General features: G+C 44.9%; 1 protein-coding gene across 2 annotated transcripts; it reads left to right on the forward strand.

Annotated features, from left to right (window-relative positions):
- Positions 1-33: 33 nt before the first annotated feature.
- DHX9 (DExH-box helicase 9) lies at positions 34-27,213 on the forward strand. Of its 2 annotated transcripts, XM_051624948.1 has the most exons (27): positions 34-164; positions 2,790-2,930; positions 4,144-4,255; positions 4,513-4,625; positions 5,009-5,154; positions 8,725-8,771; positions 9,411-9,544; positions 10,128-10,217; positions 10,313-10,474; positions 10,789-10,866; positions 11,211-11,402; positions 11,853-11,994; positions 12,492-12,574; positions 13,773-13,929; positions 14,532-14,632; positions 15,436-15,649; positions 15,828-15,922; positions 16,113-16,186; positions 16,846-16,998; positions 18,607-18,767; positions 20,195-20,306; positions 20,957-21,118; positions 21,266-21,393; positions 22,479-22,708; positions 24,416-24,531; positions 25,402-25,602; positions 26,764-27,213. In XM_051624948.1, exons 1-27 carry the CDS (start codon positions 54-56, stop codon positions 27,026-27,028), a joined length of 3,720 nt encoding a protein of 1,239 aa, XP_051480908.1. In that variant the 5' UTR covers positions 34-53; the 3' UTR covers positions 27,029-27,213. The 2 variants fall into 2 exon arrangements, with proteins under 2 accessions (XP_051480908.1, XP_051480909.1); XM_051624949.1 differs by lacking the exons at positions 34-164; positions 2,790-2,930; positions 4,144-4,255; positions 4,513-4,625; positions 5,009-5,154 and adding an exon at positions 7,105-7,194.
- Positions 27,214-27,637: the final 424 nt, after the last annotated feature.

A 27,637-nucleotide genomic window follows, 5' to 3' on the forward strand; every position in this document is an offset into this window, starting at 1 on the left:
CGGCGCGTCACTTCCGGCGCGTCCGTCCCGCCGCCGCCGCCGCCGCCGCCGCCATGGGGGACGTGAAGAACTACCTGTACGCCTGGTGCGGCAGGAGGCGGCTGACGCCGTCCTACGAGATCCGCGCCGGCGGCGGCCGGAGCCGCCAGACCTTCCTGTGCGAGGTGCGGGCCGCGGGGCGGCGGGGGTCGGGGCTGCCGGGGGGTGCGGGGCCTGCCCGGGGGGGTTCGGGGCCTGCCCGGGGGGTTCGGGGCCTGCCCGGTGGGTGCGGGGCCTGCCCGGGGGGTGCGGGGCCTGCCCGGGGGGTTCGGGGCCTGCCCGGGGGGGCTCGGGGCCTGCCCGGGGGGTTCGGGGCCTGCCCGGGGGGGTTCGGGGCCTGCCCGGGGGGTTCGGGGCCTGCCCGGGGGGGGGTTCGGGGCCTGCCCGGGGGGGGGTGCGGGGCCTGCCCGGGGGGTTCGGGGCCTGCCCGGGGGGGTTCGGGGCCTGCCCGGGGGGGTTCGGGGCCTGCCCGGGGGGGTTCGGGGCTGCCCGGGGGGGTTGCGGGGCCTGCCCGGGGGGTTCAGGGCCTCCCCGGGGGGTGCGGGGCCCGCCCGGGGGGGGGTGCGGGGCCTGCCCGGGACTGCCCGGGGCCCCCGTGGTTCGTCGCTCGCAGCCGAGGGCGCCACGAGCCGCTGGGGAGGTTGCTCCGCGGGGCGGACAAAGCGTCCAGGCTTGGCGTGCGAAGCCGGCCTGGGTGTCTCTGGGGGGGAGGCCTGGGAGGGACGGAGCTCCGGCCGCGCCGAGGAGCCGCTGCTGAGCGGGGGGACGCGTGTGTTGAGGCTGGGGGTGTGTGTCACCTCTGCTCAGCCCGGGCTGGGTGCCGAAGGGGGCCTGAGGCCTGTTGGAGGGGCTGCCGGAGGGTGTGCTGGTCCCGCGCGGCGCTGGTCCTGGCTCCAGGCACAGCAGAGGGGCCAGCAGGGAACCCTGGAGCTCAGGAGGTTCAGTCTAAACGTGAAAAACTGATTTACTTTTGGGGTGGCAGAGCCCTGGGACCAGCTGCCCAGAGAGGCTGTGGAGTCTCTTCCAGAGATATTCACAGCCCCCCTAAATGTGAACCTGTGCTGCCTGCTCTGGTGACCCTGCTTGAACAGGGAGGTTGGACTAGATGATCTCCACAGGTCCCTTCCAACCCCCCACTCTGTGTTTCTGTGAGCTCAGGGGGGCCCTGCAGAGGAGCTGAGGCCAAGTGCCAGGCCACCAGCAGGCCAGGCTGGCTCCCAAGTGCTGCCACAGATTTGCACTAAACGAGTTAGATTTGTCATGATGCCCTTCCCACCCGTTCATCCTTCCACCAGCAACAAAACTGAGAAGCACAGGGACATTAAACCAATTTTAGAGGCACTGCAGCCAAGGTGGAGCTGGAGGACAAATGCAGTCTGGCATTAGCAGTGTTATGCAAAGCTCTGCTTCGGGCTGGCAGGAGTGTTCCATGCAAGTCTGCTTGCTTTTGTGCTGTTTTTAAGAAGAATATTTAGGTGAGTAAAAAAGCTGCTTATATGGTCAGCAGAATGAAGAATGGAAGTCAGAAACAGGTAAGGGGCCTGTCCAGGTGAAGCTGAAGTGAAATTGGGTTGCTGACTGTCAGTGTGAAATTAGAATTGAAGCTGAGGGGCAGTGGTTGCAGAAAAGCAGGTATAAAGTGTCTGGCTTATCTGAACTTTTATTACATGTCCTGTGATCAGGTTTTGCAGCAGCCTGTCAGGCAGGCTAGCAGAGTATAAAATAGATGTTCTAAAGCTTGTCTCCTAAGTTTCTGAAGTACCTTCCATCTTATTGGCTGTAGTAACGTGGAGTGACAGTAGAGGGGACACAAGCTCACTCCTGTTCTTGTTTGAGAGTCTGGGTTTCAGGTTGAGGAAAGTGAACCTGGGCAGAGTTTGCTGCTGTGTGTTACATCCCTTCCTCCTTGGATTCATTTTCCTCAGCAAGGGAAACGCTCGTGCTCCCTGAGAACAGACTGTGGATATTTCTTACAGAGGTGTAAGTCACAGGGTGTCAGGGGTTGGAAGGGACCTCTGAAGATCATCCAGTCCAACCCCCCTGCCAGAGCAGGAGCAAAACTAGGGCAGGTCACTCAGAAAGGCATCCAGACAGGTCTGGAAAGTCTCCAGAGAAGGAGATTCCACAGCCTCTCTGGGCAGCCTGTCCCAGGGCTCTGTCACCCTCACAGGAAAGAAGTTCTTCCTCATCTTGAGGTGGAACTTCCTGGGCTCCAGTTTGAATCCATTGCCCCTCGTCCTGTCCCAGGGCACAAGTGACAAGAGCTTGTCCCTGCCTTCTTGCTGCCCTCATGTATTGATAGACATTCATTAGATCCCCTCTCAGTCTTCTCCTCTCCAGACTGAGCAGCCCCAGGTCTCTCAGCCCTTCCTCATCAGGCAGGTGTTCCAGCCCCTTCGTCATCCTCATGGCCTCCCTTGGACTCTCCCCAGTAGATCCCTGTCCCTCTGGAACTGGGGAGCCCAGAACTGGACACACTACTGGAAGTGAGGTCTCAGCAGGGCTGAGTAGAGGAGGAGGAGAACCTCCCTTGACCTCCTGGAGACACCCCTCCTAGAGACACCCCTCCTGATGCACCCCAAGGCACCATCATAACCTACAGAAAGTTGGAGACGTGAAAGGATCTTTAACAACACTTGAGTCACAATATTTCCCCTGTACTGACTAGCAGCTGCTGGCTGATGCTCCAGCCCCTCTGGCTTTCAGGGAGCTCTCAGCTGTCATGCCACGGGGTGTGTTTTGCCCTGCAGGTCCGGGTGGAAGGCTTCAGCTACGTTGGCATGGGCAACTCCACCAACAAGAAGGACGCGCAGAGCAACGCGGCCCGGGACTTCATCAACTACTTGGTTCGGGTGAACGAGATGAAGAGAGAGGAAATTCCTGCCTTTGGGGTAAGCTGCTCTCCCTCCTTCCCAGAGGCTGATCTGTAGTTGCAATGCTGTGGGGCTGGCTGCGTTTCATCTCCGGAGTGACCTCAGCCTGGCACCCCTTGTGCAGTGAAGGCTGAAAGGGCAGGACTTCTGCTCGTGGGGCTGGGAAGGTGGAATATTTACAGCTGGTCAGCTGGTCTGGTAACACAGCTCTGTGTTGCTCTGCCTTCCTGGCGAGGCTGGAGAGCATCCAGGGTCCCTGCAAGGTGCAGCCTGATTTGGAATGCTGAGTACTCACACACTGGGAGTTGTTTTAAATGCATGTTATGATCTATCATACTGTGTACTTAAAAAAAAAAAACAACAACACACCTCAAACCAGACATAGAAAAGGTGACTTTTTTAAACCATAAATGCTTTCTGCCTTAGCTCCTCATGTGAAACAGGCTCACTGGTTTCTCTGAACCACATATGGGCAGTTACTGCCACATAAGAGCTAAGGAGAGAGGTAACTATCTTTCAGCAGTTTTAGAGAACAGTAAATAAAGCATGAAGCTACATATTCTCTGTTGGAAGAGCCTTTTTCTAGTGCCTGATGAAGGATGTATCTGTATAAGAGACACCATTTGATCAGGGAAAGAGGTGCCCCTGCCTTGGTGAAGCCTGATGGTGACACAACCTGTGTTGTTTCTGAGGCACCAGATAGTTCTGTGGCAGCTCAGTGTGTCACTAGGCTAGAGCCTAAAAAGGCACAGCATGTTCTCTGTCTTGAACAAAGCAGAGAGGTGTGACCAGTGAGGCAGTGTACACACCTCAACATGGGAAGCATGGATACTGTAATGGTTAACCATAATGTTTTCATTTCCTAAGGGTACTGATGCTTTCTTACATCATTTTTGGTGTGTTTATTATAAAGTAGTATGATAGGGACTGGTGTCTGGTGTTTTATCCTGGGTGCTGAAAAAGTTGATTCTTTAATTGCTGAAGTTCAGTAAGTCAGGGCTTGTTGTGTTGGCTGGAAATCTTATTGTAGAACACCCATAAAAAGCCAAGTATTCAGCAGTTGTATTCCTTTCAGGTTTTTAAAGGGTGATATTACTGAGAGTTACTGGGGATAACTACTGCACATGGAGCATGATCTCCTTGAACTGCCTGAACAATTGTCTGGCTAAATGGTACAAAAACTTACCCTGCATGAATGTGCTGATATTTCCCTTCATTCTCTCTCTCTCAGCCAGCAACATGTGATACTCCTGATAGACATGAAGCAGCCAAAGGTGTTCCTGGTTCCAGTTCTAGTTTGGGTGGACCTCTTCCTCCACATTTGCTTATAGAGGCTGAAATAGGTAAGACTGAAAGCTGTAATTTACATAGATGCAGATGTAATAGATGCATATAGATTTGGGTGGGGTTTTTCTCCCAAATAGCATCATTCTGCAGGTGGGTAGTTAGGAGTCAGTGTCGTTTTGAGGCAGAGGTGTGAGTGACTGCATGAGACCTGAGGGACTGCTCATGTCCTGTTGGGATTGCCAGGCAGTTCTTCTCCATTGCTCAGGGTGTATTTTGGGAGAGCTGCTTTAGGTTTGGTTTTCTCCCCTGGTAGGCAATGGCCCAGGTCCAGCTCCTGGAAACTGTGGTGATGGTGAAGCTCAGTGGGACCGGGGTGCAAATCTGAAAGATTACTATTCAAAGAGAGAGGAGCAAGAAGTGCAGGCAGTAAGTCCTTCTCTCTAATTCTTCTTTACTTTTGCTCTTAAATAGGTTCCTTTGCAGTTGTTCATAACATTTATGACCAAGCTTGCAGTTTTCATTTGCTGTTTTGCTGTTAGTTTTAACTGAAGCTGCAGATTCAACTGCTGACAGGTCACTTGTTTAAGCTAAAACCAAAACAAATCACTCTGGATACTGTCAATATCCAGTTGTTTGTATAGACAGTTAGTTGTGAAAAGAAGGAAATACTGGAGATCTTTTAGCATTTTCTGCAATGGATTAATGATTTTATAGTATCTGGGCAAGTTATTTTTAAGACTTGTAAAAATATATAAAACTGAAACCTATTAGAAATCAGTAAATGACACTTTTTTTTCCCCCAATATTAGACCTCTGGGTCAGAAGTGGACTTAAATTCTGATCTTCATGGGAACTGGACCTTGGAAAATGCCAAGGCACGTCTGAACCAGTTTTTCCAAAAGGAGAAGATTCAGGAAGAATATAAATACACTGAAATGGGGCCTGATCACAACAGGTTTGGTAGCTTAATCACCTTCTGCCTTGGAAGGGTTAGGAATATTTTCAGTGCCAGTGGCTGATTGCAGGTTGTTGCAATGCTCCCGAGTGCAATTTGAGCAAGCAGTGTTCTGTACCAGGACCAACAACATCCCTACATCTTGAAAAGGGGGGGGGTGATGAGCCTGACTAATGTTTTTCAGGAATGTGCAGCTTTTAAAATGGTTGCTGTGTGCTCACTACCTGTTGGTGTCAGTTTGAGTGGAAGGAGTGCTCAGTTCTTTGCAGTGATTGTATCACTGTAGTTGCCTTTGTACAATCTTAAGTGTGCTGGATTTTGCTTGTATAGAAATGTACTTCAAGGATCTGTAGTTTCATTTTTATGATAATTAACTTCTTTTGGCAGCAGAATCTTCTACTGGAAAAAATTAGGTTGGCAGAATCTTCCTGAAGAAGTTTTGAGGGTCTTAACTTTCAGTTGAAACCAGCTGGGTATTACTCTTTTTTGACTTTCTGCCCATTCCATCAGAAAATTTACATGTGCTTGTCCCAAATGAAAATAACAGATCGTGCATAAAGAGTTGGTGTTTTTAATTTTTTTTTTACCTCTGTTTGGAATAGTCTTTACAAATAATAGAACATTCAGGACACTGCATTGTTTCTTGTGAGATACCATCATGTTTTGTGGTGAGAAACAATGGCATGTGGCTGTTGTTGGGTCTTGGGTTGTTTTTTCTTATTATATAAATTGTTTTTCTGTGAGAGTTACTTTTTTTTAGAGAGACCAGTGAATTTTCTTACTACAGTCTTCTATGAGAGTCTCAATTGCAGAAGTTCTGGTGTTCTTCTGTTGTGAGGTCTTACAAGCATTTGGAACATGTCAAATATGTGTATTGGTGTCAGAAAGTTCTAAATTCTCATTTAAAACCCATCTTCAAGTCACTTCATCTCCACTGATGTTTTCAAGCAATGGCATTTCTTTCCCTTCAATGAGCAACATAAAAGATTAGCTTGTGCAGTGCTAGGAATTTTAAGATATGCATGGTGCAGATGCAGTTCTTGAGCACTTCTTTTGTTCTGAACCTTGCAGATTATTTGTGCAGCTCATTTTGTTATGCCTTCTGCAGGTAAAACCACTCAACCCCCATGTATTTTAAGTGCATATGAGCTTGAGCAGAATGAGGTGGCATAGATGACAGTATGTTTCTCAGCCCACTTACTGCTGCTCTACTGGAGAGCACTTCAGAGTTTTGTATTTACTGCATCCAGGAAAGCTTGTATGAATTGCCCTGGATGGAATGGCAGAAGGAGGAACTGAGTATCTGCTGCAATAGAGTGGACAGGCATGAGACAATCTTAATGTCTTCTTGTGTTGAGAGAGGGCAACATTGGATTTAATCCTTTTGGTATGTATCACAGGAAAGTAACATTTCAGATATTTGTAGAGTTTTGAGGACAGTAGTCTAGTTTGGGTTTGGTTATTTTTTTAAGAAATACCAGTTGCTTTATGTCTTACCAATTTGATTTTTTTAAAAAGTAGTAGCATTTATAACAGAAATGTTAGCCTTGCTCTCAAAGGTTGTTAAAGGAGAAATGTGGGGATTTTTTGTCAATTGATCATAGTCACACAGTATAAGAACTTGGTAACAGGTGGAAATTTTTTATTTGGAAACTTTGATTTAGATAGGAGGGTGTAAGCTGTAAATATAAACACTGCTCTCCTCATACACAAAGTGTTGACTAAATCTTAAGGGATGGGATGTGGCTTTTCTCTTGGGATTGCACTGGTAGCATGAGATGCCTTTGCCTCCTTGTGTTCCTGCTGAAGGTGGTAGCAACGAGCAACACCAAAGATCTGCTGAGGCTGTGCTAAACAATCACATGGGATTCTGCTGCAAACTGATTTCTGGTGTTGCTGTTCTCCCCTTAGGTGGAGGAGAATGAGATTGAATGCTGACTATAGGCCTGGCTGAGAAACATACTGTCATCGGTGCCTTAGTTGGCTGTTGTGTCCCTGAAAGCCAGTGGCCTTCCAGCCATGAAGCCACTGTGCCTGAAGGTCAGTTCACTGGTAGTACAGGAAGGAGTTCTCACTTGAAATTAAAATCCCTCACTTAACCTTTTGTTTGTTTGTTTGTTTGCAGCAAGAAATGAAGGGCACAGCTGCAAGGCTCTGCCTGCAGCTGTGGAAGTACCAAGGCATAGTTTTCAAAGAGGATCTCAGGCTGATAAAGCCCAGTCATACAGCTTGAATCACATTGGCCAGTTTAAATCCTGTCTGATAAGAGTGTGGTTTTCATTTGTAATCTGTGCAAATACACACTTAGGTTTGTGAGTCTTAAAAACATGGATCTTGGTTTCCATCATCCTATGTTGAAATATGTCTCATTTTTTTTAAGCCTAAATTAATATCCCAGTTAACTTTAAATGAATTGGTTACATGCCTACTAGGCAAACTATTACATTTGCTGAGCAGAGGTGCTTCCATATACACTATATGTTGTTCCCAGAGTACAGCAACAGGGGCTTTGGGAAAATTCAAGTATTCTGCCTCCTTCTGTGCAGATACATTGAATGGTCTCTAACAAAATGACCTGGTTTAGTTTTGTCTGTGCTCTGAGCTGGCCAAGTGTGTGTCAAAAACCAGGGCAGCTGTATTAAGTGTTGCACCTGAGCTGCTAAACCCAGGCTACTCGTGGGTTCTAGTACTATAATGTGGGATACAGTTAGTTGCACAGTGGGATGCCTGTTAATGTTACATTCATGTGCTATCTGCTTTAAAATTGTTGCCTGAAACTTAGCTCAGAACATATTTCCTAATCATGTGGCTTTAAATTTCAATGCTGAATGGTGGCATTTCTAGGGCTCTTAACAGATCTACTGGTTATGTTGGTGGCAAGTCTGTTACCTGCTAACTTGGGGTTAAAGGGACTAAAAGCATAGAATCATAGAACCATAGAATGGTTTGTTTTGGAAGGGACCTTAAAGATCATCTAGATCCAACCCTGCTGCATCCTCAGGGCCCCATCCAACCTGCCCTTGAGCACTTCCAGGGATGGGGCTTCCAGAACTCCCCTGGGAAACCTCTTCCAGTCTCTCACCACCTTCATAGTGAAGAATTTTCCCCTAATGTCTAATCTAAATCTTCCCTCTTCAAGTTTTAATCCATTACCTCTTGTCCTCTTGCTATAAGCTCTTGTAAACAGTCCCTCCCTGTTTGTTTGCTCTCTTGCAAACAAATTTCTCTGCTTAAAGTCTTTTATTAATATATTACAAGACAAAAAAGAAAAATGCCAATGACTTGTGTAGTCTGGTGGCAGATTGAGACTTAGACAAGGAAAATGCAGGCATCAGATTCAAAATCTCAGTGTAAAAGACCAAAACAAAAGTGTATAAAGCCAAAATAAGGGCCTTGCCTTTAGAACCGCACCCACCCAGTGTGGTGCAGTAATGTTGCACCGTAGGGATGAGTTGAGAGTCTCTGACTGAGGACACAGTGATCTTTGCCTTGAAAAAGTAGAAAGAGTGGCTATTTTTGCAGTGTCAGCTGTTGATAATTGTACCTTTGGGTTTGTTCTTTCTCTTACAGGAGCTTTATTGCAGAAATGAACATTTACGTGAAGCAGTTGGGCAGAAGTAAGTGCCCCTATTTGATTTTTACCTTAGCAAGAGAGAGGTGTTGGTACAGAGGAGTAAGTCATGCTCATGGGTACAGACTTCTGTAGTTATGTGTCAAGGTTCAAGTTTGTTTCCTCATGTGAAATCTTTTCTGGGTGCTGTGCTTGTTGCTACTGCTCATCCATGACATGCTTCCACTACTGTTTCTTTTTTCAGCACAAAGAAATGTTTGGGAGATGCAGTAGGTTTTCTTTGTCTTGATCACTTCTTCTTCATGTCTCAGAGAAATGCAGGTGTCTCATGTGTTCCCAGGCCATGAACTTGCTGTCCATACCCATGTATGTAGAGGTTCCTGTGAGATTAGTGTGGTGTTGCTGGGTGGTATAGGGTAATTATACTTCCTTAGTCACTGAATGCAGAAAAAACTTGACAGGAGTTCCACAGGAAGTCAGTAAGTAACATTGCACAGCCAGTGTGAGTCAGCTGTGGAAGGAGCCTGGGTGGATTTTATGTTGGAGCTCTGGATTTGTCAAGATTTGAGACTCCTTCCCTGAAACCTGGCCCTGAAACAGTCACAGAGCCCGTTTCTGGGCAGTATCTTCTGTGGAAGCTGTTTGACTCGCCAGCTGCTACAGCTCTGACCTTTGTGTGCCACAGGGATTTTCAGTCGTGAGCACGGATCAAACAAAAAGCTGGCAGCACAGGCCTGTGCCCTTTCCTTGGTCAGACAGCTCTACCATCTTGGAGTCATAGAACCATATTCTGGACAGGCAAAGAAAAAAGGAGAATCGGTGAGTTTGGTAGAAGGGTCAGAGGTTGTTGCTTTTATTTTAATAACACACACAAAGATGAGAGAGGTAGAATTTCTCTCAATATGAAACAGCTTACAAGTTAATAATTTTGATTCTTTAGATCAGCAGCTGTTTCTGGCCAGTGATTTGGATCAGAAGTAGAACTTTGTATGTGAATGGAGCAGTGAATTAGTTTTGCAGTGTATTAAACAAAATAGGATTTCTAACACTTTTTTTCAATATACATTTTCTAGAAGCTTGAAGAGTTCTGTTGATGTTACCTACAATTTTTGGCTATTTGGTTTAATTCTCTGGGGCATTAGCTTTTTTGGTATTCAGCTACAAATGTGGGAATGTTTTCCTCTGAAATTAAACTCGGGTGGTTAAAAATATTCTACAGGTTCTTGGATGAAAAGTCAGCAAAATGTTTCAAGAAAGCCAGTCTGGAACTGATGGGACTCCTTAGCCTTGTTTCACTGGGAACTGTGTGATGACTCAGTGTTCTCTCTGCTGGCCTGCAGTTCTGGTTTCCATGGTCTGTCTTTTTGTGTGTATCAACATGTAGTTTTAAAATATTTAATAGGTGGAGCCCTATGAGGTGTCACTGTCTTCTGACTTAGAAACTCGGCTGCAAAACACTGTACAGGAGCTGTCTCTGGAGGTTGTGCCTGCGGTGAGTGTGTGGTTCAAACACTCCAGTGTTTAACATCCGCCCTGCTGGTTTCATACTTTTATCTTTCTTTGCCCACTTTGCTTTTGGATTTGTAGCCTGAAGATCCCAGTAATCCCGTTCTGATTAGTGTTGGAAAGCTGGCCCATTTTGAACCATCGCAGAGACAAAGTCATACAGAGGTCATTCCATGGTCACCACCTCATTCCAACTGGAACCCTTGGACCAGCTGCAATATTGATGAGGGTCCTCTGGCAAATGTAAGACAGCTTAAATAATGGAGTTGTTGTTTGTTTTCCACATGCTTCTGGAACATTTATATTTAAACAAACTTTTTTTTCCTTTCAGTATTTTTGATCTTCCTGACTTTGAGATTGGCCATTTAATTTTAACACACTGGAATGAATGAAATAGGGTAGCTCCTAGGGATGACTGATTTCAGGGGATTATGTAGGAGACCATCCTGTCCTGATACTTGGAATCATTACGTTGATGTGACTGATTTTATACTCAAGTTATGATCTAGATAAGCAGAGGGTTTAAAAAGCCTCTGAACAATGTCTTGTCTTTGCAGCTCACTCCAGAGCAAATAAGCATGGATTTGAAAAGTGATTTCATGTACCGCTTGGAGCAGGATCCGGAATTCCAAAGGGTAAGTGAGCTTCCTGTGTTGTGGTGTCCTTACCCTCATCTCTTTCTTCCCCAAAGGAAGTTGAGCAGATTTTATGTCAAGTGTGTAAGACTGGATTTCAGTAGTAATACACACCAAGTTTTCCAAAGTGCTGGATGCTCTGGTGGGATGGATGTGGAGATGTGTTGTGCTGTGTACGGAAAAAATCCAAGCTGTTACTTGTTCTTACACAGTTTTTCCTTTGTTTTTCTTTCCCTTCCTGTAAGTGAAACCTGTGTAGAAGAGTGAGACAAAGTATGGATGTGGAGCAGAAAAGCTTGATTTTTGAAGATTTTTCAAAATGTGGTTTGTTTGTTTTCTTCCAGATCCAAGAAGAGAGAGAGACCTTACCTGTGAAGAGTTTTGAAAATGAAATTCTGGATGCAATCCGTGACAATTCTGTGGTTGTGATTCGTGGTGCCACTGGTTGTGGCAAAACCACTCAAGTGCCACAGTACATCCTGGATGAATACATCAAAACTGACCGAGCTGCAGAGTGCAACATAGTGGTGACACAGGTGAGGAACGTGTGGCAGATGCAGCCACTTCAGCTTGGTGAAGAAATCACCCATTAGGATGTGCTGAGAAGTCTGGTTAATGTTACAGCATCAGGTTTCTTTTCATTTGGTGGGTTTTTCTTTTGTGTAGCTACAGTTGGGATAATCTGGCTTGTTCCTTGCCCAGGTGAAAACTTTTTGGCACACTGGGGGGAAGTGAGTTGTCAGATGGCAGCTGGTAGTACCCACATCTCCTTATATCCATCCTTTGTAATTTTTTGTGCAGAACTGACCAGTTCAGAAGAAAAAAAGCCTGCTGTTGTAGGTACTACTATTTAATGGCTACTCTGTAAAGAAATCATAGGGCCGGACACTTAGAGCTTTTATAATTGACTCTTTTGGGTTTGGTGGTGTTCTGATAACTTGAAAAAGCTTCAGCATGAAGTGAGAGAAAACCTTTTCCCCCCTCAGCCTCGGAGGATCAGTGCAGTTTCTGTAGCAGAGCGTGTGTCATACGAGAGAGGAGAGCAGCCCGGGCAGAGCTGCGGGTACAGCGTCCGCTTCGAGTCCGTGCTGCCTCGGCCCCACGCCAGCCTCATGTTCTGCACTGTGGGTCTGTGCTGCTTTGTTTCTCTTGGGAGCTTATTGGTGGTCGGGCTGAATTCTCAAGAGTTAGCAGCAAAAGCAGGAACATAGTTACATTAAAATCTTTGGGAAATCTGCTTGATGTGGTTTTTTTATGCATGTAATAAGTTTGGTGACGTACCGGCGTGCAGAGAAGGATTCGGGTTGTTGTTCATAAGTATGATCATACAGGTGGGATACCACACAGAAGTGATCTCCTGAAGAGATAAAATTGCCCTTGTCCTTCAGAGGCAGAAAGGGAAGCAGTGTTGGATGGGAAAGAAGGAAGTGTTCCTAGTAGTAATGCTTTACACCCTCCCCATCACTTGTACCAATGGCAGTTAGAGATGGGGCTGTAAAAGGTGCTAGGCAGCCTCTGTGCTGCTTGATTTTTAAACCAACTGTTCTTGATGAAGTTAGGTGGGGCCGGGGGGGGAGAACTGAGCTATTACCTACACAAACATTTACCTTCTGTGTCTGTTAAAGGTGTTTTTCTGAGAAAGGTGGAGGCTGGAATCCGTGGCATCAGTCACGTTATTGTCGATGAGATCCACGAGAGAGACATTAATGTGAGTTAACTGGTTTCTCTCTGTGCTTCTGTTGAATTTTTGCATGTGTTCTTGTGTAGCAGTACATGTGTGAAAAGAAACTGCATTTTACTGTTGCCACACACGTGAGTTGTCCATTTTGGCTGTGACTTTTAGAAAACCTCTTCATTACTCCTTACCTCAGTGAAAAAGGAAGGACTTGTGCTTACTTGCTGCCCTGTCTGTTTTGCCTGTTAGGATCTCCTCCTACATCCTTATCCTCTCTGGAAGGTAGAATTGCCACAGAACATGCACTTCTTGTCCAAATTGGGGAATGTGCTGAATGTCACCTTTATTTTGGCACACTTTTTTACTGGCAGTGTCATGTCTCTGCAACAGAACAGCAGTGGTCATTACACAAGCTGCAATCTTGATAGTGATACATTTAAATTTGGTTTTTCCAGAAAGAAAAATGCAGCAACGTGGCAGTAGAATTAGGGGAGGGATTATGTGTAATTTAAGAAATGTGAAACACTTTCTGTCCCTTTGATTCTTCTTCTGTATAGTTTTCAGCTTTGCCACACAAAGAGTGAGAGAAACCACTAAGTTCTGACATAATGTTTAAGCTTGTTTTGGCAGAATTTTGGGACTCATTTAGATGAAGCTGCAAGGCAGGTTTTTCAGATCTCCTAATCTATTAAGTTGGTATTAATGATGTAAAATTCAAGTTTTTAAATTCTGAATGAGATTGAAATTTTACCTGTTGAACTAAGGACCCATTTAACTGCATGACAAAGCTAAATAAATGTTGGGATTAAATAGAACTATAAAAACGTGGAAACAATTGCATGGATTCATTCCTATTTATTTTATGAACTATGGCTACTTTGTATGCAAACCAACTTTAAAAAGACCTTAGGTTGTAGTGTGTTGCTGGGAAAGAAGCACACTACTTTTGAATGCTTTTCTTCAGTTTGTTTCATTCTGGTCACAGAATAAGCCTTCTTTACACTGAAAATCCTAACATTATCTCTAGAATTGCAGTATTTGCTGAATAAAGCACTGGCAACTGTTTCTGATAATAGAAAACTGTTGCTGGTTATATATTGTTGTGACAATTGTTATTTCTGTTGCCCAGAAAAAGCTCCTCCTCAATACATGTGTCTGTGTGATTCTTTTCTAGTCTCTTGGGAAGATGTTGCTAAAAAGTTAATGATACTTTTATTCTCTTTAAATGCAGACTGACTTTCTCTTGGTGGTGCTGAGAGACGTAGTTCAGGCATATCCTGAAATCAGGGTTATCCTCATGTCTGCCACCATTGATACCAGTATGTTTTGTGAATACTTCTTCAACTGTCCTATCGTGGAGGTCTTTGGTAGAACATACCCTGTCCAAGGTAAATCACTGAACTTCCAGGAACTGCTTTAGTTTTTATCAGTCATATGCTTTAGGGTTGTGTGTACAGCAAGATACACTTTTCTCTTGAATTGTCATGTCTTACAGATAGGGCTTACAGGGCAAAGAAGTCAGTAACAGTGAACCATTTCATAGCACCATTTGGTTTAAAATCACACACGATACTTCCACCACCACACCACACACATCTCCCAAAAAAACACCACACCACAAACATCCCCCCCAGCTCAAAGCACCACCACTTGGGCTAGTTTCCACTGGAGAATGAGGCAGTAGTGGACAGGCTGTGATGTTTCAGATCAGTTGCCTGTGATACCAGGAATAGTAGAAATATCTTTAAATCAGCCAGAATTTAAAAAAAAAAAAAAAGCCACAGTAAAAAAATGAGGTGGAAGTATATTGAATTGAGGAATAATCACTGGAACAGTGTGGGAATAATTCTCATACCCTAGCTGATAGTCAAGGAGTTTTCTTCTGTCTTGGCTTCATACTCTGAAACATCACAATTTTCTCTGGAGAATCTTGAGAGATGATGAAAGACCTTCCACAGGCTTGGTAACCATGCCTTGTCTGTCCTTGCAGATTATTTTCTGGAAGATTGCATTCAAATGACTCAGTTCATTCCTCCACCAAAGGAAAAGAAAAAAAAAGACAAGGATGAAGAGGGTGGTGAAGATGATGATGTATGTTTGAATTTTAATATGAAAAATTAAACTAGTGGCAGTTAGGACTCTGCCTCAAGTGTAACTCATGCAGCACTGTTGAACTTTTTAGCAGCTTTTGTATTTTTGATACCCAAGACTACTGTTAACTTCAGAAATAGAATTGAGTTTTCTCATTGCCCTGGTAAACTGATTGTATTTTTTTTTGTTGAAGCTAAAATTCTCATGTTTTGTCAGCCTACTTCTCTCTAAAGGTAGAGCTGAGATACTTTTAAAGGTGAAAACGTTGGTGACCTTGGAAGAATAAATAGATACAGAAATATGAGCTTGGTGATACCTCTTCAGGGTGGAAATTTAGATTCTCTCCCTTCTTCTCTTGCATTGTTAATACTCTCACTTTAATGCCACAGCTTTTAATTTGTAGATCTGAAGCTGCTGTTCTGGTCAGGTGTTTGAAATTTTTTGAAAGTATTAGTTTGTATTGAGAGAAGCATTTACTTCTGCTTCTTATGTTATCCACGTTCATCTGAATGGAAGTTAAATTAGTTTGATAGCAGCTTCCTGCTAAAAATGTGTATGGAGTTATACTTCACTGCAGTGGAATTACAGTTCCAGTCCTGTATGAGAAAGCTGGGGAAGCAGGACTAGAGCTGCTTATTGTGAGTCATTCTATCAGCTGTGCCCAAGATGGCTTTCCCTATCCACATGTCCCATTTTCCAATGTACTTGGCCAACCAGTCTCCACAGGTTGAGTCAATAAATGCGCACGATTTCTCTAGTGGTTTGGTGTATTTGGTTTTTTTTTGTTTTGTTTGTTTTTGTAGGCCAATTGCAACCTTATTTGCAGCGATGAGTATGGCCCAGAAACAAAGCACTCCATGGCTCAGCTGAATGAGAGAGAAACTTCTTTTGAACTCATTGAGGCCCTGTTAATTTATATCAAGACCCTGAACGTCCCAGGAGCTGTACTTGTTTTCTTGCCTGGCTGGAACTTGATATATACAATGCAGAAGCATCTAGAAATGAATCCACGCTTTGGTACAAGCAACTGTGTTCTGTTCTGTTTCATCTCCTAGTAGCAGCAAACTAAGGAATGTGTAAAGATAAGGGCTCGCTGAGGGGGACGGGATTGGTTTGTTGTGAGAATGAGCGGGAAGAAATTATTAAAGAAGTTTGCACAGTGATAGTTACTGACCTTCTTGTAATCATGTTGCAGGAGGCCACCAGTATAGAATTCTCCCTCTGCATTCTCAGATTCCCCTGGAGGAGCAGCGGCGGGTGTTTGATCCTGTGCCTCCTGGAGTGACAAAAGTAGGAGCCCTCTCTGCGCTGCCACACGTGCTTCTCCTATGCTTTGGGAATGTGCTGCTGCCTCTTTTTTGACAGAAGTTGCATAGTTTATCCTGCCGTAGTTAATATATTTTATCCTGCAGTCCATCCTTGTATTTTTCAGACCAAATACATTTCAATATGCATTTCCTGTTGTTGTTTTTTTGTATAGGTTATTTTATCTACCAGCATCGCAGAGACCAGCATCACCATCAATGACGTGGTCTACGTTATAGACTCCTGCAAGTGAGTTCATGAAGTAGCTTTTTGTCTTGTAAATCCTATTCTTTGGAATGCAAAAAAGGTTTTCTGAACACACAGAACTGCCTTGTGTTCCCAGAGTCACAGAGCTGAGTTTGAGGACTCTGAACCTCACTCAGGACAAATTTGCATTGTCTGCAGCCAGTTCAGCACAGTTACAGAGCACAGTGGCATTTCAGTGGGCTGGTTTTGGGCAGCTGCCCTCACACTATTGATGTGAGGTGTCACTGGGTCTCCATGAGTATTTGAAATATGTTGTCTGCCAAGTGGCTGTTACAAACACTCAGTGTAGGGCTGATGGAAAAGAGATGTTTGTAGTCTGTTACAGATCCTGTCTTGCTATGCCTGCTCTCTGAGCAGATCACACAGAGGGGGTCTCACGAATTGTGTGGGAATTTTAAGCTTTTGAGACAGATGTGAAAACTTCATTCTGTGCATAGCTTGGGGGCACTGCTTTTAAGAGTAGGATACTTCAGCTTCCAGATAAATCCTGACTAGCCAAAGCTCAGCTGGTCAAACAGGCGTGGTTTGCTGCTTGAAAGCAGCGTGGCTGTAAGGAATAAAATAGGGACTGATTTGGCAGGACTTGAGATGGAGAACGTCTGATCTTAAGTTGCTGGTTGTTTGTTTCTTTTCTGTAACAGACAAAAAGTGAAGCTCTTCACTGCTCACAATAACATGACAAACTATGCCACAGTCTGGGCGTCCAAAACCAATCTGGAGCAGCGGAAGGGAAGAGCCGGGCGTGTGCGCGCTGGGTTTTGTTTCCGTTTGTGCAGCAGAGCTCGCTTTGAGAGGTGAGGCTGTGCTCTTGGGGGACAGCAGAACCTCAGAGGCTTCTCCCAGAACTGTTGAGTGCTGCTTCTGACCCAACTGGGGAAGTCATTGCAGAGAGCACAGAGAGGAGATGCATGAAGTCGGTTCCCACGGAAATTCTTGGGTATCTGTTATTTTGCTTAGAAAATATAAGATGTATGTGCTTGTACCTGTAGTATGAGGTGGATAAAGTGTTTGTGATTTTAAGAACTTCACTGTAACCTACAGAGCCTTTCAGGGGAAAAATAATACTGTCTGGGAGTTGAGGCAAGTCAGAAAAGAGCCATGGAATGAGGGTAAGGCTCTAGTCTACCTTCAAACGTTACGTGTCCTTGGCATCTTCACAGAAGAGGCAATTTTGTCATGGAAGTGGTAAAAAGCAGAGAAGACAGATGTTACTTTTCCCTCCATCCCCAGTGAGTGGCCTGGAATCCCCTTCAGGCTGCTGAACTGCTGCTCTGGCACCTTCCCTGCTCCTGAAACTTCTGACCTATCTGCCAAGCTGTTTCTCAGTCCCCAGATCCATGGAAATCTTTTTGCTGGTTGCAGGGGTCTGCCCAGCTGTTAGACTCAGTGTTTGATCTCTCTCATGAAAGTTTCAGTGTCCCTTTCTTGCACAGCAATTCATGCATAGCTGTGCTTTGATGTTCAACTTTTTGTAACCTCTGAAAGCATCAGTTGATCAGAAACTTCTGTTAAATTGGTGAAATTTATTTAGGTCTGCTGTCTTGTATAGTGGAGTGATTTTAACTAATAGTTTCTGACAGTGGACTGAAAGCTACAGAAGTAATCATGGGACTTCATGATTTCAAGGTAACCTTCCTTCAAAGAACATAAAAGGAAAATACACTAGGTCTATGGTGCCTAGGAAGGAAAGAGTGTGGACTTGTGCAGAGAATCTTTTGGGAGATTCCATATACATTTGGTGCCATCTGAATATTTTTTCAAGGAGTTTTGAAACCTTTTCTAGCTGTCTCTTGCTCAGTGCAGTCATTCCTAGGAGTTAATAGTGCAACCAGCAAGGTAAAGGATCATTAACCATACTGTGCTAAAGACATAAGAGCTCCATGTGTTTCCACCTGGTCTTTTTTCCTACCAGAAAAACACCTTTGGAAATACTCACTCTCCTTAGTGATCAAAGTACAAACATGTAGGAGGAGCTGGGTGCTTTGGAGTTGATAGGACACACAGAGAAGTGTTTGTATGTAAAGCAGGTTGGCTTTCTCAGGAGTGGAAGACTTTCTTTGGCAATGTAGGAGATGGTTGCGAGGGGGCAGGTGTGGGGCTGGACACTGGGGGCTCCAGCCGTGCAGACTGTGTGTGCTGGAGCCCCCAGTGGGTCGTGGGGATGGGAGGGCTACGCCCTGTGCACGTTTCCATTGTAAATGCATCCTGGGGTGAGAACTGAGAAAAGCAGAAGACAAATGCCTGCAGCAGAGCCAAAGTGGCAGGAGCACAGTGTGAGCTGGTGGGTCGGCTGGGGGGCAGCACTGGCTTTGCAGGGCAGGAGTTCAGGCTGACAGGACGAGCCGGGATGGTGACGAGAGTGAATGTTCAGAAAAATGTGGGGTTGTTTGTTCTCCTTCTAGACTTCAGACCCACATGACACCTGAAATGTTTCGAACACCACTTCATGAAATTGCTTTGAGCATCAAACTGCTGCGGCTGGGAGGAATCGGTCAGTTCTTGGCCAAAGCCATAGAGCCCCCACCTTTGGATGCAGTGATTGAAGCAGAACGCACGCTGAGGGGTACGTGGTTTGTCCACAAGGCTGTATGTTAGTGAAGCTGATGCCAGGTGATGTCCCACATGTGCTGGTCACTAACAAACCACTTCAACATCTCTGCTTCCATTGTTTGTGTAGCGGCCTGCTGTCTGAAGCAGCAAGGTGTTTCCTGGATGCATTGTGTGGGTGGCAATGTCTTCCTGCAGCTGAAGAAATAAATGAATTCCCAAGTGGAGTGTCAGTCCTTTAAGAAACTTGAGCCTTCAGGCTTCAGCCTTGTTTTGTTATTTTACCAGTAACTTATGCTAGCTTCCAGCTTCCTGTTTTCCAGCTGTGGCACTGCTGTGTTTGACACAGATTCAGCCCAGTGCCTTAGGCATTCTCAAAACGACTATAAAAGTAATTAAAAAAAGAGGTTAGTAGTTTATTATGTAATTACTGCTTTATACAGTGTGCTGACCCAAGTGTCAAGTAATTAAATCTCCAATTTATGGATAGGCAGGCATCAGTGTCCTCCTAAAACAGACACTGAGGTGAGGGTTAAGCTGTCTCCCCAGTTCCTTTAGGGAAGTGTCTAGAATATGAGTAAAATGAAGGGGGGAGGAACTCTGTATTTACGCTTTGGATTTAAAGCAGTGAACTTGAACCTCAGCATACTTTGCAGATGTTGCTAAATAAGCATTTCATGACATTTCTCACAACTGAATTACCTACTGGATTAGGAAAAAAGTATGGAAGGAGACAACATAAATTGTACATAGAAGGGAGACCAGAATAAAAAAGCAGAGCCAGGGCTCTGTATTTGTGTAAATGACTTTATGATCTTAAAATTGTTAGTGCTTTTCTTACACTGCAGATAAGAAATGCAGAGCTGGGAAATAGGTGAATGTTTTTAGCATTAACACCAAATTGATGTTTCTGTAGGTACCTCTTTTTCCTGAATGACCTGGGATTATTTTTTTGGTTTGTCAGTGTGTATATACTACTATTATTTTTTTAGGATGGTGAGACTCTTTAGGCTTTTGAGTTCCAGAGATACTAAGAAAAATGGATTTGATGGTGGCTAAGGAGTCCTTTATTTGCTTGCTTTCCCATTCAGTCTCTGTGATAGGGCTTCTTTAATTTTCCTGAGGCAGAAACTACTTTAGGTTAGTAAGATCAAATATGGGGACTTGAAAAAAGTTTAACAGTGGTTTGTACAGGAGCAAATGGAAAAGAAATGAGAAAATGTCATTAGATAGTAGTTAATTATGGAGGAGGTAGCAAAATGTGTAAAGCTAAAGTAAAATTTATTTTACCTCAGACCAGTTTTGAAAATCAAGTTGCAGTATTGTAAACAACATTAAACTTAAATATAGGTGGGTTTCTATTTAAGCACAATTATTAAAATTCTGAAATTTCTTCTCTAAGGATGTCTGGGATTAGTTAACCAATAAAAGATCTTGTTTCAGACCTTGATGCCCTGGATTCCAATGATGAGTTGACACCTCTTGGAAGAATCCTTGCCAAGCTTCCCATTGAACCTCGTCTTGGCAAGATGATGATAATGGGCTGTATATTTTAGTAAGTTCAGTAGTCTCCATGGTCCTTTTTTTGGTTTGTTTCTCAGAGTTATTGAGACTCTAGATGTGCACTCTACAGGAGAAAAACAAAAACATCTAGATGAGCAATAAATGCTACAACTGAGGATAAGAAAAGGAATATTCAGGAGAGCAGGGGTTAAATAACTTAGAGTACAGGGAATAAAGTAGTAATGAAATTCAGAGTTAACTGCAAGGGAGCAGAAGGGGCTGAATACTTAGGAATTAAGAGTGAGACACCAAATATATAGCAGTGAGCTAGAAGTGGGGTGATGTGAAGATAAGGAAAATTAATCCACATGTTTTGCTTTAGCGGAAGTAAAGATCTGTTATTTAGAATTGTGATGGCTGTAGGGTCCTTTCCACCAGAAAAAGATGGTGTATGGATATGGGGAAGGAGAGGGAAGATAGGCAAAGGGCTTGTGAACACTTGCTGTTGTGAAAGTACTGGAATTGGAGCTAATTTAATGGCCACTTTCAGGGAAGTGTTTCTGTGAAGAGCTCTAGTAGATGAGGGACAAATTCCTAAGGTCTCTAGCAGAGAAGTTTTTCCTTGTATCAACAGCCTGTAGCAGCTGCTGGCAGCAACACTGTGAATAACCTAATCCCAATACCTTTTGTGGTTTCTTTCAGTGTGGGAGATGCTGTGTGCACTATCTCTGCAGCCACCTGTTTCCCTGAACCTTTCATCAGTGAAGGCAAACGCCTGGGTTATGTCCACAGGAATTTTGCTGGGAACAGGTTTTCAGATCATGTTGCTTTACTCTCCGTCTTCCAAGCCTGGGATGATGCAAGGTATATTGTCTTGTGGGAAGTTATGGGTGACACAGGGTGAGCAGCTTCGTGCCCAGACTAGATATACCCACAGACACTGTGAGAGCTGAACTGTTGCACTTTCCCTTTTCTTGAAACGGCTTCTAATTCTCTCTCTTTGTTTTTCAGAATGGGTGGGGAAGAAGCAGAAAAAAGATTCTGTGAACACAAAAGACTCAGCATGTCTACTCTGAGAATGACCTGGGAAGCAAAAGTCCAGCTGAAAGAGATACTTGTTAAATCTGGCTTCCCTGAAGGTGATTCTGCTTGAACATAGTATTTTAACAATTGCATTTTTAATTCTGAGATGAGAAACAAATAAGCAAGATAATCAATGATGAACACACAGCACAGAGGCCTGCAGTGGATTTGCCATAAAGCTGTTCTGCTTTAGCAGCTGCCTTCAGATGAAATTTTAGTGACAACTCATTCTCTCAGTTGTCTAAACCAGAGAAGTTGTGATGGCTGTGGTGCCAGCACAGGGAGATTTTGGAGGCTGAGGTTAGGGCTGAAGCAGCAAAAAGCTATTAAGCAATTTTTCTTAGAGAGTTACCTCCCTGATTTTCATTCTCCTTCACTTTTTGCATCTCCAAAATGTGCTGTGCTCCCCCCTTTCTTTTCATTAGCCTTAGGGGATGGTCTGTGTGATCTAAACAGCATATTATGTGCCCTGTGGTTTCCTGGGTTTGTGCCACAGGGATGTGCAGTAGTTGGGCATATTATTCATTTCCTAAGGAAAAAAAGATTCTAAAAGTTGACCAGGTTCTGAATTTGCTTGCTCAGTGTCATGGCATGGCTGGCTGAATTCAGCAGATGTCCATCTCCCCCTCCTTTTTCTTTCTTTTTTTTTCTTTTTTTTTTTTTAATTCCTTTAAGTTTTTTTCTCCTTGAGCTGCTAGGATCATTGCTGCATTTATCCTTAACTTTATTTCTGGGCAAGATGACCTGAAAACAAGCCACCAGAGACTCTGGGGAGGTTTGTAACAAATAAACGAATGAAAACATCCATCCTGACCTCCCCCAAAAGATCCATCTCCAAAACAAATGACAGGAAACACACTGTGGTGCAGCACATTCTGGGCGAACCCCTCTGTCCTTGTTTTTGAGGAGCTTGGGAGAGAAAAATATCTCTTTGTAGTAGTATTTTTGAGCTGTTTGCTCTCCATGAATAAATTGAAATGTAGAACTGAAATGCTGCGTGTGCAGAGGTCATTTGAGAACAGATGTGCATCTCGCAGTTGATTGGATCAGAAAATGCATTGATCCAGGATCCTGAACAACCTTTCTCTGCTGTCCTGTATGACCTGTGGGTTCAAGCCAGTCTTCTGTTCTCTGTCAACAGAATGTTTGGTGACTCAACCCTTTAACAACACTGGACCAGATAATAATCTGGATGTCGTAATCTCCCTGCTTGCTTTTGGGGTCTACCCCAATGTCTGCTACCACAAGGAGAAGAGGAAGATTCTTACCACTGAGGGGCACAATGCACTCATCCACAAGTCATCTGTCAACTGCCCTTTCAGCAGCCAGGACATCAAGTATCCATCACCTTTTTTTGTGTTTGGAGAAAAGGTAAAGACTTTGAATTTGTTCGTTTGCTGCCAAGTTGTCCAAGAGGCTCTTTTTGGTAAAGCAGCTCTATGAATAAAGATCCTGGGTAGTGTTTAGCTTGTTTGGGGTTTCTTGGTTTGTTTGGCTTTGCAGAAAGGGAACCTTATGTGGTCATGGTGTCACTCAGCCTTTACAGTAACTTTCAATCAACCAGTTTCAGTTGTAGTAGAGGTGTTAGCTGCATAGACAGTTCCTGAGAGTTCTGTGTAAACAGCCAGATCACAGAAAAAGATCTGAATTATTATCTTCTTTAAGAGATTGCTTCAGGGGCTCTTCCATACTAATCAGGCACTAGAGAATTTCTGCCCTTATCACTTTTGCTGTTTCTGAATCCAGAGAGATGTAATCTGGTAGTGGGGTGCTTCCTTTCTGGCATGTAGGTAGTTTCTTGCCTTCCAAGGAAAACTCCCACTTCCCAAGCATCTTTTCTGAAACCTTGTATACGTTGGTTAGGTCAGAATTACAGTTAATTTCTGCTGATTTTTATATCCACAGTCCTTTTTGCTGACATGCAACTTGTTTTAGTCATGACAGATCCACCACTTCATTGGTAATAAATGCAATTTGGGCTCCTTTGGGCATTGGCTGGGGACTCAGCTTGAGACTTGGGGATTCCCACGTGCATAGTGCCATGGTGAGGCTTTGCTGCTTCTTCACCCTTTATGACAGGATCCCTGGTGGGTCAGACCTTTGATCTGCCTCAGCTGTCTCTGTAAAGTGAGCTCCCCTAAAAGGGCCAAAAGACTTTTGAACTCAAAAAGCAATGCTTTATTCCATCAGTGCATATATGGGAAACTAAGAGTGACTAAGACGGTGGCCTTAGATGACTAAGGCAGAGACTGAAGGTTCAACACTCTTCATTGTGGCCATTTCTCTGCTACAATTTCTAGCTTTGGCCAGCTTCTCTATTTTGAGTATGTGTGGTATCTTCCATGCAGGAGCAAATCTTCTCCCTGAGGACAAGCAAGCATAGCAGCCCCTGTGTGAAAGAGGGGAGGGGGAAAGGCAGCTGTCAGGGTGGGAGACTGAAATCCTGAGTACCACTCTTCAGTTCCTCTTTGGAATGAAGGGCAGTAGCCCGTGTAGTCAGTGCTCTTATCTCTGGCTTAGGTCAGATGGCTTGTTATTGTCCAAGTGCTCACTTAAGGTACAAAAGCTCCAGGTCTTGTTTCTGTAAAATGACAAAGTGGGCTGGTTGCACAGCCGTGTAGCAGCTTCCAGATGTGCATGTGTGGAACCCTACGAGCTCGTCATCACAGCCCCAGTGATGCAAAAGGTAGGAAGGAAACTCAGCTGTGCCTTGCTTGTGTGAAGGTTGACAGAGCATGAGATGGCTCTTGCAAGGTGTCAGCTGCATCATTGCAGACATACAGTCTTGGAAAAATGAATACTTTTTAAATGGATACTTTTAAATTGCAAGTAGTTTTTGGTGTTTCTTCACAGCAGCCAGTGCTGAAACCCTGTAACCACCTGCCCAGCATTCAATTTTGTATGTATGTGTGCTCTTGTAATTTCCTGATACTATACATAGATTTTTGGGGGTGGTGTTTGGTTTGTTGTTGTTTTCTTGTTTTGTTTTTTTTACAAAATGCTCTGCTTGCAGTGGCCTGAGGAAGGTGTAGGGATCTGTTTTCCATTTCAAGAGTCCTATTCCTCTCCCACCTGCAGATTCGAACACGAGCCATCTCTGCCAAAGCCATGACCTTGGTGAGCCCGTTGCAGCTGCTTCTCTTTGCCTCCAAGAAGGTCCTGTCAGATGGGGAGCTCATTCTGGTGGATGACTGGTATGGACCTCCCTGGTGCTTGGAATGTTCAGGTCTCTGAAAGAACACAGACTGAGGGGGAGTGGCTGCTCACACAGACATGAGTCTCTTCAGAATAGAGAGCAAGCCATGTGCTGTTCCAGGTTAATGGTGAGGGCATTGTTTCCTGTGAGGAAGGGAGTGGTTTATTTTGGCAGCAGTGTTTCGTGCAGATTATCTGCTTAAATTGAAAACAAGGTGCCAGGCAGTTTCCATAAAAACAGCTGGTTGTTTTTTTTTCCCCCTTTAACTGGAATGTGAATAAGAGGTGCTATGTATTTTGGACCTCCCCATAAGAGGGGGGCTTGATTTTAAGTCTCGGAAACATGGCTTGAGGGGAGAAATGCTAAGGGTTTGGTGGTTGCCTCTGGCAGCATACATTTTATGGCCATGACTAAATACCATCTGGAGGTCTTTTGTTTGTTTGTTTGTTTCCCTTCTGGTCATTAAAATGGAGCTTAAGAATTGCTTAAGCTCCTTAATTCACTATATTTTTAAAGGTTGGCTTGGAGCTTTCAAAATCTTGAGGTGCCTCATGGTTTTGGTTTGTATTTTTATATCTTTCTGTTTTGATGCTAGGGGTTACGTAATCTGAGTGTGTCAAATCTCAAGAGCAAATTTAAAGAGAAGGAGACCTGTGTTTTAACAAGATCAGATTTTTAGGGATCTTTCAAATTTGCCTTCTGAATTTCACGCCCCTTCGTTGACAAATTGGAATTTCCAAGATGACAGTGTGGGTTTCTGTCTCAGCGTGTGCAGCACTCTAATGAAAAGCCACTCTATGGAACGTCTTTCAAAGCAAGTTCTCTGCTAGGAGCTGTAATAGATCTGATGTGATTCTCTCTGCCCCAGGATCAAGCTGAAGATGCCCCACAAAGCGGCCGCCTGCGTCACCGCCCTGCGCGCCGCGATGGAGGCTCTCGTGGTGGAAGTGACCAAGGACCCCGAGATCATCCGGCAGCTGGACCCGGCGCACGAGCGGATGCTGAACGTGATCCGCCAGATCTCCAGGCCCTCAGCTGCAGGGATCAGCCTCATGGCTGCCAGTGCAAGGTCAGCTTGGCTCCCTGGCTCGTGCGGTTGGAGTGCTCGGGCGAGGAGCGCTCCCCAGCTCTGTCCCCGTGGACACTGAGGGCCTGGACAGAGCAGGGCAGAGCTGTCAGCCCCGCTGCTCCCTCCCAGGCCTAAAACCACCAGGGGTGTCTTGTCCCGTGAGGGCAGAAGCTTCAGGCTTACACTACAAAGTCCATAGTCTGGGTGTATGTAGAATTGCCGTGTCCAAAGTGGAGTGTAGGCAGATCACTGCCTGTTTGCACAGGAGGGGCGGGCGGCTCTCAGGACTGAAGCTGCCATCGCCTCTTCCAAAACACAACACGTTTTAAGAAAAGATAATACAAATGATTTTTTTTTTTTTTGTAAACCTGCTCATCTCTGTCTCTGGAAAGAAAACAACTATTTGGCTGTGCTTGCACTCATCCGTTGCCCCTGGTTTTCACCTCTTGCTTCCAAAGCACAGAAAAATATAGTGAGCTGTTGGTAACTGAAGGATCAAACCAAAGAACAGCTTCAGTGTGCACTTCAGCTGGGTTCTGTGAGGAGCAAAAGGTCACTGTGCTCACATGAGCAGCAACAGGGCTCTCTCCACAATTGTGTGAGCTGGAGAAGTGGGATTGAGGGGAAAGCTTTCTATCCCAGGTGTAGATATGGCTGATGGTGCAGAGGAGGAACTGCTTGTTTGGCAGACCAGGCTGTTCCCAGCTTTTCTTTACTGAAGTGGGGAAAAGTGTGAAAGTGCAACTGGGGTTCAAACATCATATTCTCTTGGCATAAAATAGAGACATAGCAGCTGAGTATCTTGGCAGTTGATTATTCCTGTGATGTTTTCTTGTAAATATTGAATCTGTAAGATTGCATCAAGTAACAAGAGATAGAACAAGAGGAAATGGCCTCAAGTTGTGCCAGGGGTGATACATTGGATATCAGGAGCAGTTTCTTCACCCAGAGGGTTATCAAGGACTCGGACAGGCTGCCCAGGGCAGGGGTGGAGTCCCCAGCCCTCAGGGATTTCAAAGCCCTGTGGATGAGGTGCTGAGGGACACGGGTGAGTGGTGGGCTTGGCAGTGCTGGGTCAATGGCTGTATTTGATGATCTGAACGGTCTTTTCCAACCAGAAGGATTCCGTGATTCTAAGGATACAATGTTTCTCTTTGCCAGGTTTGGTGACGGCCCTCGCCCCCCCAAAATGCCTCGCTACGACAACGGAGGCGGCCTCAGGGGCTGGGGGGGCTACCCGCGCGGCTCGGGCTACAGAGCTCGAGGGTATGGTGGCCACAGCTACTCCAGCTGGCACTCAGGAGGAAGAGGATACCAAGGTAGCCCAGGGGGAGGCTACGGAGCAGGGAGAGGCTATCATCGAGGAGGAGGGTATGGAGGAGCAGGTGGTGGCTACAGAGGGGACCCGGGGAGGGGCAGGTGGTAGGCAGGGAAGTTCAGTGAAGTCTTTTCACTTTGACAAAAGCGTGTTTCCTCTCCCGGTCTCCCTCTTGCTATTACCAGTCTGTTTGCCACTTCAGTTCCTTAGTTACAGCTCTGTAATATATTGTGCCCTTAGGGAATTAACTGCAAGTTGTATTATTTATTCTTAATAAAAAGTCTGTTTTTAAAGACTTACGCGTTTAATTTTGTATTTGGATTTAGAGTTTCAAGCCGTCTGTTGTTAGTTTTGGTTGCAGGAGGTATGAGGCATTCTGAGGAAACCTTTTCAGTGTCTAAAACAATTCTCTGCCAAACGAATTTAAAATTGTGGAACTTGGGCTCAGTGGGGATTTTCCTTTGTTGTTCTAATAAACTGTGCAAACAGGCCTTGCTGCAGTGGTTTTCTGTCTATGCCAGGCAGCACTTGGTTCCTTTGCAGCTGATGAGCTCTTTTGCTGATCCAGATACTTCAAGAACGTGGGATCCCTTTTTCAAGACTGGTGGGGTGCTGCTTGCCTCTGCAGAACCTGAGGCCTGAACTGCACCCTTCATCTGAGGCAGTGTTTGACATTGCTGCTCCAAACCAGTTGTGCTTTGTTCTTCCAAATAGCTG

The sequence above is a fragment of the Apus apus genome, chromosome 7, assembly GCF_020740795.1.
Source record: "Apus apus isolate bApuApu2 chromosome 7, bApuApu2.pri.cur, whole genome shotgun sequence".
Taxonomy (NCBI): Eukaryota; Metazoa; Chordata; class Aves; order Apodiformes; family Apodidae; genus Apus; species Apus apus.